The following is a 10,000-nucleotide window of genomic DNA, read 5'->3' on the forward strand; positions in this document are numbered from 1 at the left end:
TATGTTTGTGTGTTTGTTTATCTACAGATAAGCCAGTAAAAGCAAACAAATATAAAAGATTTACAAGATTAAAACCCTACTCTCAATTCAGCTTTCTTCCATCACATATGTTGAACGTTTTCACCAAATGTTTTCCTACCGCCCCATGCCAGACTACTTTGTCGCCGACGAATGGATACAGAAAGCCCAAGCCTACTGTGGGCTGTGCGAGAGACTCCACATCGACAACAGTACCAAAGTATACGACCTGAGCAAGTGGTATGTGCAAGAGTCGCACTGTGTGGGGAAGACGACCCTGGAAATTCGGGAATTCATTGGCGGGTTCAAATACCACTCAGCCGTACCCTTTTCTCGCGAGCTTGGTGGTAGTGGCTGGTGTTGTCAGTTACTGTTATTCTTACATGTAAGCCAAATAGAATAGAACACAGGCTTTGTAAGTTGATAAGAAAGAGAAAGTGAATGTTATGAAATGACTAAGTAACTTTAATAATTTGTGAGGTCTAAAGGTAGAAAATCTTCCTATGATAAATTGGAGAGAATTGGTCTTTTGTATGGAAAGTGTCCCTCACCTGTTACACTGTCAGGTGCGTATGAGGAAGAACACGTTCATAAAAAAATTAAAAATAATAAAAATAGAAATTAAAATAAAACATGGACCTTATTTCTCTTCTATAAAAAATAACTATTTCTTGATAAAGAGGTGTAATTTTCAGGCTTAAATTCGAACCATACAAAGGCCCTCGGCATGTGACTCAACAGTGAGTGAGTCTGTCGTGGTGGGCAGGCGATCAGGGTGCCAGTCTCGCATAACAGTTCTAAGACACTTTCTGGTACAGAAAGAAGCTCTTGAAAGATTTTTAAATTTTGTGTTACTATTTTGTCACAACAGTGAAGATTTATCCTTCTTCCAAGTATAAATAATAGAAATATGGTTTAATGTTTGAATAAAACTACTGAATTAGCAGTTTTTTGATACTTAAATTATTTTTCATGTTACGAGCTAAAACCTAGGCACCTGGAGTTCTCTTTTGTATTTTTTTTGCATATTGTATAACATTTACAATAACCTTATCGTTATTCTCATTATAGCAAGAACACCTTTCTATGGGGTTCATATATATATTTTAGTAAAACTCAGTAAACTAATATTTATACAAGTGGATGATAGGCAAATGCGTTATACGCTGATTCCTAGTGTATTGGATTTTGAACTGAATGACAAACAGAGGAACCTGGGGAGAATGTACGAGTTGCCCCTTAAAAAAAGCGAGGCGGTCAATGCCGGCAGCTGACTTTCCCCAAGAAGCTGTGGGGGGAACAAGGAGATGCTGTGGCAAATGGGCTTTGTTATATTTATGTACTTTTATTATTATCATATTCTGTTATGAATTTTTATTCTCGTTCTCTTTTAAATATCTGCATATAGGAGCAAATTCTGTCTTATGGGATTATGAAGTCATATATTTTTAGTTTTTACAATATAGTTTAAACACTATTCAATTGTATTTTAATAATTGTTTTCTCTCTTTTTTTTTTTTTTTTTTTTTTTTTTTTTTTTTTTTTTTTTTTTTTATAGAAGCATGGATTTGTTTCAAACAAGATCGCGGGTATGTGATAGGGGGAGACAGCGCCCTCTCTTGACGGGAATACCGCCTCCACCTTGTCTGGCCTTAGATTCCCCTCGTCTTATAAGCATGCTTCTTGAGGAGGTTATATATGTCTCTAAACAGCCAGGTCAGGGGGGAGGAGCAGCTCTCAGCCGCGAAACCCGGGCGTTGGAGTAGAAAGGGTTCTTTTTGTGATCGCAAGGAAACGAGTTGTAAGGCGGTAAGACGGAATCTTTGTAATTTTTCATAAGCTCTTAATGGGGCGATGTGCTCCTTTTGCGGAGGTTTCTTTCTCTTCTGTATTTTTCCTGTTGGGCATTTCGTGACCTTATTTTAGTATTTTCTCGGTGAGTTTTAATAGTGGAGGAGTTAGTTTTTTTTTAGGAGGTCCCATTATGTATCCACTCAGCTTTTAAGCGTTGATCACTATTGAACGTAAATTCAAATAAGACAGACATGACTGAATTCTTCCATTTAAAAGTTAAATGATATACTAAAGACAAAAGCCTGAGTACTGACTATACTTCCGGTAAGAATCAACGCCGAATGGAAATATAAGGAAAAAAAAGAGAGAAACTGAAGGGAACGTAAGTGAAAAAGGTAAAGTTCCCGACGATGAAGTCTTTTCATGTAAATGGCTAGATTACTTTTCTAGGCTTTTAGATGGGCAAGAGTTCAAATTCCACAAATCTACACCTTCTATCGGCTTCAGGTCGACACGCACTCCACCTCGGACATAACCAAGCTAACCGCTGTGTTGACCCTTGAGCCTTGGTCACCTCTGTACACTTACACTTACTTTTTCTAGCTTCGCTCACACCCTTCTACACGCTTCTTACTTTACGAACCTATTAACTTACAGTCCCTGGACGAATTGACCAGGTGGTGGCAGCTAAATATTTCGTACTTAGGATCGACGGATATTCAGATTTGTTATAAATCACTACACTAGCAATGGAAATATAACGTCACTGGCCGGAATTAGAGTTCAACATGGCACTACGCAGCAGTATGGTGGAATGGCGCCAAATAAATCCACTAAGTTGCGGTGAGGAGAGTAACTTAAAGGTGCTCAGTATAAGTGGAAAGGTTAAAGATTGTATTTATATGAGATCAGAGACTAGTTTCACCCTTATGTGAATTATGATTAAATCTAATATAATCGTCAGTCTTTGGTACACCTTATAAATGTTTAATATCCTTGTAAAGGTCGCGAATGGACTCATGGCACCCGTTGCAGTCGTTTTGACTTCTGTTGCTGAGTAAACTCTGAAAAACAGGAAGAAATTGTGAGTTCGCTCTTGATTAGCAGGATGAGAAAGAACGGGCGCAACATAGTGTGAGGGATACTCACCGAAACATATATATATATACATATATATATATAGAGAGAGAGATAGAGAGAGATAGAGAGAGAGAGAGCGAGAGCGAGAGCGAGAGAGAGAGAGAGAAAGAGAATATACTCTATGAAAGGAATGATTGTCAATTTATTGACTCTGGACTTTATTATTTTCGAGTAGCTGAGAAATAGAGAAAAATAGAAAGAGAGAGAGAGAGAGAGAGAGAGAGAGAGATAGATAGAGAGAGAGAGAGAGAGAGAGAGAGAGAGAGAGAGAGAGAGAGAGAGAGAGAGAGAGAGAGAGAGAGAGAGAGAAAGAGAGAGAGAGATAGAAAGAGGGAGAGAAAAAAATGAGAGAAAGAGAGAGAGAGATAGAAAGAGAGAGAGAGAAAACAAATGAGAGAGAGAGAGAAGAGAGAAAAAGAGAGAGAGAAAGAGGAAGAGAGAGAAAGAGAAAGAGAGAGAGAAAGAGAAAGAGAGAGAGAAAGAGAAAGATAAAGAGAGAGAGAAAAAAATGAGAGAAAGAGAGAGAGAGATAGAAAGAGAGAGAGAGAAAACAAATGAGAGAGAGAGAGAAGAGAGAGAAAAAGAGAGAGAGAAAGAGAGAGAGAAAGAGGAAGAGAGAGAAAGAGAAAGAGAGAGAGAAAGAGAAAGAGAAAGGGGAAAGAGAAAGATAAAGAGAAAGAGAAACATAAAGAGAGAGAGAAAGAGAGGAAGAAAGAGAGGGAGAAGGAGAGGAAGAAAGAGAGGGAGAAAGAGAGGAAGAAAGAGAGAGAGAAAGAGGGAGAGAAAGAGGGAGAGAGAGAGGCACCCAGGAAAGAAGAGCATTGAAGCATAAATACTTAGAAACAACCAGAGAGACAACAAAATGAGAAGAGACAACGGAAAAAACAAGGTTAACCAAAACACAAAACGAACATAAAAGAAATAAGTTTTATTCGCTTTAAACAATCCTTCATTTTTGAAACGCTCGCTGCTATATGATGCCAGTGATTTTGCCAACCAGAGGAAAGATTTCTGCAGTCCATTTTAAGCTCGTAGTCGCCATGTTACCTGTGGGGGGAAGGACTTTTTAAAGTAAAGGTCCTTTACTATCTCTAATTGCTCAATACAGAATACTGCACCATTATTGCTAGCTGGGGATTGGTGTTTCATAACGACAGAAAGACTTGTATACAAATGATTATATATGAATAAGAGTTATTTTGTCTGTTGAGATTATTTATTTTCCTTTTTATTTTAATTGTTTTGATTACTTTGTGGTTTCTAGTTTTGAAATTAGAATATGAAGGACAGACTTAACCATGATCATCCATTTTTTTATATTTTGTTGTGATGTGTAAAAGCTGACAACATCACCGCTTTTTTTTTTTTTTAATTAGGTAATTATACTGAATTTCATGATGCTAAGAACCATAAATTTCAGAGAGGAAGAAATAATACAAGCTTCCACAATGCCACACTGATAATGGCATATTTCACGAATATCCTCAATTCCAGCGCGTAACTCCACTGACGGGAGAATTAACGGTCTGGCTGCGTCTGGCAACCCTACCATATAAGAAAATTTATTTCAATATTGTTTTATTTAATATTTATTTCCAGCGGCATCACCGTGCTACTAGCGGCGTGCAGTTACACTATATTTCTCCTATCGTTAATCAATTTCAAGAAAAAAAAAGGTCTTTTTTTATTGTCCTAAAGATTTATTGTCAGTTACGTAACTTTGCTGCCTGTGTTCAGTTGGAGATAGATAGTGATAGATGTTGATAAATAGGTGGAAATGAAGATGTAATTGTACAACTTTCTTTTGATCTATTTTCCCAATATACTTAGAGAGTACTATTCGTAAATTTTGATACATTAACAATGGGTTAACATTTCTCCCAAGCTGCAGAAGTGGAATAATGTGTATTAAATATTTGTTTTTCTCTCTTGATATCATACCTTATTTAAGTATCTGACAAGAGGTTTCAACTGTGCACAAAATAAATAAATTTCATTCTATATGCTGAGATTTTACGCATATGTAAACGCTACACATCAATTTTTTTTCTTTATTGTTTTCTTTTATCTTATCATTTTCTTCTTTTTCTTCTGTTCTTTTTCTTTTTTCTTTTTAAAAATTTTCTTCCTCTATTTTCGTTCTCTCTATCTCTCTCTCTCTCTCTCTCTCTCTCTCTCTCTCTCTTCCTCTCTTTCTTTCTCCCTTTCTCTCTTTCTTCTTTCTCTCTCTCTCTCTCTCAATCTCTCTCTCTCAATCTCTCTCTCTCTCTCTCTCTCTCTCTCTCTCTCTCTCTATATATATATATATATATATATATATATATATATATATATATATATATACATGCATACATACATATACATATTTCACTCTCTCTGTGTCTGTTCTCTTTCTCTCTTTCTCTCAATCTCTCTCTCTCTCTCTCTCTCTCTCTCTCTCTCTCTCTCTCTCTCTCTCTCTCTCTATATATATATATATATATATATATATATATATATATATATATATATATACATGCATACATACATATACATATTTCACTCTCTCTGTGTCTGTTCTCTTTCTCTCTTTCTCTCAATCTCTCTCTCTCTCTCTCTCTCTCTCTCTCTCTCTCTCTCTCTCTGTCTCTCTCTCTCTCTCTCTCTCTCTCTCTCTCTCTCTCTCTCTCTCTCTCTCTCTCTCTCTCTCTCTCTCTCTGTCTCTCTCTGTCTCTCTCTCTCTCCCCCTGATGATGAATGGATAGATTAATAATTATCAATCATGCAATGTGAGTAAAAATCTGCAAATGATACTAAAAGCAAGAGGTTGCAATGTGGCTGTTAGGAGTAAAGACAATCGTGTAATTGCAAAATCATTTACTTTTATCAGTTAGAATATCATATATACATACATCACATTATATACATATTTCTACTGAAATTCTGATATCGAACACTTGATATTAAATAGGAATAGAGGAGATGTTAGGGAAAAAATGGAATTATACAGATTTTGTTAATACTAAAAATAAAAAAAAAACAAGCAGACACAACATGCATGACCATTAGAAAGGTTATTTTGCATAATGACTAAATGTACATCACATATTTACAATGATTTTTTTAAATTATTTACATATTCACTCGTTTATTATAAATATACATTTTGCACTTTCCTTTCAACCTTTGACCATGTTGTAAATTTTGCAATATGTCCTATTCGGCCGGTAATATTCAGCGAGGGTGACAGTCAGCAAGAACACCAGAGCAATCGCAAGCAGAATGAGCAAGCACGCGAGGAAGGCGAGAGCGGGATGGTACCTGTGCCCGCCGATGAACGCCTGTATCTCTGGCGTCGTTTTCTTCAAGCAGTGAGACTCCTGCACAAACCACTTACTCAGGTCGTACACTTTGGTTCCGTTGTCGGTGTGGAGGCGCTCGCACAACGCGCAGTAAGCTTGAGCGCGCTGGAACCAGGCTTGAGAGACGAAGTAGTCTGTTTTCCATCTGGGGTGTTTGGAGAGGAGGACGTTTGGTGAGAAACGTTGGGTGGAAAGTGGTGAATAGGGGGAATGTTTGGTGAGAAACGTTGGGTGGAAAGTGGTGAATAGGGGGACGTTTGGTGAGAAACGTTGGGTGGAAAGTGGTGAATAGGGGGACGTTTGGTGAGAAACGTTGGGTGGAAAGTGGTGAATAGGGGGACGTTTGGTGAGAAACGTTGGGTGGAAAGTGGTGAATAGGGGGACGTTTGGTGAGAAACGTTGGGTGGAAAGTGGTGAATAGGGGAACGTTTGGTGAGAAACGTTGGGTGGAAAGTGGTGAATAGGGGGACGTTTGGTGAGAAACGTTGGGTGGAAAAAAACGTTTAAAATCGTAGGTGATTGGAGGGGGTGGCGCTGGGCTTAACGGTGGTGTTTTAGTTATGATATATTTCTCTCTTCTTTATTTATTTGTTTTCTGAAGGTATTATCCGTAAAGATTAAGTCTCTTTCTGCATGTGGTCCTTAAAAGTAAAAAAAGGAGTAACGTAGCGCAGGGTACAACAAACAGGAAAAGACAAGACAATCAAGCAAGAAGTGAGAAGAAAATAGAGATAACGTAATGCAGAATACAACAAACAAGGAAGGGACACGTTTACCTTAAATACCCACAATTTAATATTCATTTGTCAAGTAAAAAGTAAATCTGTAAACATAACATTTTCTTAAGGTGATGGGTCTGAGAGAAAAAGAAATAGGGAATGAGAGGAAGTGAATAAATGAACGAAAGAAGAGGGGGGGGGGGGTTAAGGAAGGAAGTGGGAAGGGGAAATGTGTAAGGTTTAAAGTGTGAGGGAGGAGTGAATTTAAGCAAGATTTGGGAGTGAGGAGTAGTGTTTGCTTTATCGACCAGAGGACCAAGCAAGAAGACAGAGAAACATTTCAGACTCGCCTGAAATATTCGTTGTAGGCGGTGTGGTTCCTGTCGAGGTAGAGGAGGTAGTCGGCGAGGTCCTTCGCCGTCGGGAAGGAGAGGGCGTCGATGTAGGAGTGAGGAGGCGCCTGCACGGAGTAGTTCCCCAGACCGTAGACGACGGGCACGACGTCCAGCCTGCGGGAGGAGGTGCTGCCTGGAGTATTGCAATGCACTCACGACGTCTCTCTCTCTCTCTCTCTCTCTCTCTCTCTCTCTCTCTCTCTCTCTCTCTCTCTCTCTCTCTCTCTCTCTCTCTCTCTCTCTCTCTCTCTCTCTCTCCCTCTCTCTCTCTCTCTCTCTCCTCTCTCTCTCTCTCTCTCTCTCTCTCTCTCTCTCTCTCTCCCTCTCTCTCCCCCCCCCCCCCCCTCTCTCTCTCTCTCTCTCTCTCTCTCTCTCTCTCTCTCTCTCTCTCTCTCTCTCTCTCTCTCTCTCTCTTTCTGCTGTGAGTGTGTGTGTGTGTGTGTGTCTGTGCGTGCGTTCCTCTAAGTCGGGATGAGAACACTCATACCGCCAACCCAATATTACCCAAACTCACTTTAAGATATTGAAGAACTTCTCCGTGACATAGTCCCGACAGAGAGAGTTTTCGAAGGAGAGGTAGAACTTGTAGGCTTCGTTGAGGATCCGGTCGCAGTCCGACTGGTGGGATCGCTCGCACGAGTGGGATCCGCAGCTCCCGAACACGTCCACGTCGATCCACTGCTGGAGGCTCTCCGCCAGGCTGACGATTTGCGCATATGGCACCGTTATCATCATCACCAATAGCATCATTGTTATCATTATTATTATCATTACATACTATTGCTATTATTATTATCATTATTATTATTATTATTGCCTTTATTACCTATTATTATTATTATTATTATTATTATTATTATTATTATTATTATCATTATTATTATTATCATTGTTATTATTGCTATTTATTATAATTATTATTATTACTATTATTATTATTATGATTATTATAATTATTACTATTATTATTACCATTTATTATCTATTATCATCACTATTATTACTATCATTTATTTTTACTACAGTTTTTTCTTAAATATCATTCCTAGTAACTATTTTTTTACTATTGATATCATCATCAACATTATTACTATCATCATCATTATCACTGTTATTGTCATAACGCTTTAATAGTTTCAAAAAACAATTAATCAATCAAGCATTAGAATCCGTGAACCACAATATTAAAAATCTAAACATATGGTAAATAAAAGGGAAAAAAATAGCGTCTAGAAATCTTGGAAGCTCAGTATCAAAAATAAAAAAATAAGTTTATGGTAAAAAGAAAAAAAAAGTGTTTGGAAACTTTTGAAGATTATTTCAAACTTCCTATGCAAAGTTATAAAGTGTAAGTAGAGTTTCAATATCATTTAGAGAGTTAATATGGAAATTACAAGGAACGTTTATGATACGACAATCCAGTGAGCTCAAAAAATCCAATTTACGTAAGATTAAAAGCCAAATTGAGACGAAGTTAAAGAAGCAATCAATATTACTAGCACTATGGTACATAGATCACAGTACAGTTATGGAATGGCACCATATAGCACGTCGGAATTATATACAAAAGTTATGTTTCAAAAAGAAAAAAATACACACATATATGTGTGTGTGTGTATATACATACATATATATATATATATATATATATATATATATATATATATATAAAGACTTGGAGTCTTATTGCAAACTTCGAGTGCAGAATAACTACACTAAGTATGAATATAATTTCAGTATCATTCAAATCTATGTTGCAAATTATAGAGAAACTACATCAATAAGGAAGTTACATGGAATGTTAAACACAAAACTTTAAAACATATAAAAGAATCATAAAGCAATAAGTAAAGTATATAATGTATATAATGTATATGAAATCTACAAAATATATAAAAGAATGCATGAGGAAAGAGAGTCTCCATCCGCACCTTTCTCTCCCTCCGACCGTGTGGCAGTGAGAGACAAACCAGGCGGCCATCTTGGTCTTGCCCTCGGCATAGTTCCTCGTCGATGGGATGTGTAAGGGATTCTTCCTCCGGTACACTTGGCCGTAACTGGAATAATAATAATGATTAATAATAATTCAGTTAATTTCATTTGTTACAATGGTTATTCTTAAGTTTGGTGTGGCAGGCTGTCCGTTTGCTTCTAAATCCCCCCCCTGCGTGCAAGGAATGGCCGGGCCTCCCATCCACAGGCGGCGAGGGATTTGAACGCAGGTCAGCAAGATTGATAGACGAGAACGCATCTACTACGCCATACAGACGATTCAAGTGTTGATGCCAGTGTTCTTGGCTCGCAGAAGGGATTGTTTCACGACCATATTGCGTCTTTAAATAGGATCATTTTACGAACTTTTTTTATTTTTTTTATTGCGGTTTTGATCCTCTTTAAGACCAAATTCCAAATCATACATACTTAGAGTTATAAGGACGGGGCTGCGGCGAGGAGGAGCAGGTGAGGGGTCTACGGTCAATGAAAGGATAATTGTCTATTGCAAATATAAGTACCATTTATCCTTCATTACAGGGCTGGGACAGACTTTTTTCTGAGAAAGAGAAATTCAGGGGCCCTCACCGCCTCAGCGCCG

The 10,000-nt window shown here is 37.8% G+C and overlaps 1 protein-coding gene and 1 long non-coding RNA gene across 4 annotated transcripts in view; one reads left to right on the forward strand and one right to left on the reverse strand.

Moving 5' to 3' along the window:
* The window catches only part of LOC125026614, a 6,908-nt gene extending 5,944 nt beyond the window's left edge, over positions 1-964 (forward strand). The window contains exon 7 of the long non-coding RNA XR_007114966.1: positions 153-964. This is a non-coding gene — a long non-coding RNA (uncharacterized LOC125026614). The remainder of the gene's footprint in view (positions 1-152) is intronic.
* Positions 965-5,793: 4,829 nt separating this feature from the next.
* The window catches only part of LOC125026464 (alpha-(1,3)-fucosyltransferase C-like), a 10,927-nt gene continuing 6,720 nt past the window's right edge, over positions 5,794-10,000 (reverse strand). For all 3 annotated transcript variants that reach the window (XM_047614930.1, XM_047614929.1, XM_047614931.1), the window contains 4 exons: positions 9,339-9,464; positions 7,922-8,107; positions 7,363-7,521; positions 5,794-6,438 (listed from right to left, as the gene is read on the reverse strand). In XM_047614930.1, the coding sequence (XP_047470886.1) occupies positions 6,111-6,438; positions 7,363-7,521; positions 7,922-8,107; positions 9,339-9,464 (799 nt within the window). In that variant the 3' untranslated portion in view covers positions 5,794-6,110. The remainder of the gene's footprint in view (positions 6,439-7,362; positions 7,522-7,921; positions 8,108-9,338; positions 9,465-10,000) is intronic.

This window comes from Penaeus chinensis, chromosome 6 (assembly GCF_019202785.1).
Source record: "Penaeus chinensis breed Huanghai No. 1 chromosome 6, ASM1920278v2, whole genome shotgun sequence".
NCBI lineage: Eukaryota > Metazoa > Arthropoda > Malacostraca > Decapoda > Penaeidae > Penaeus > Penaeus chinensis.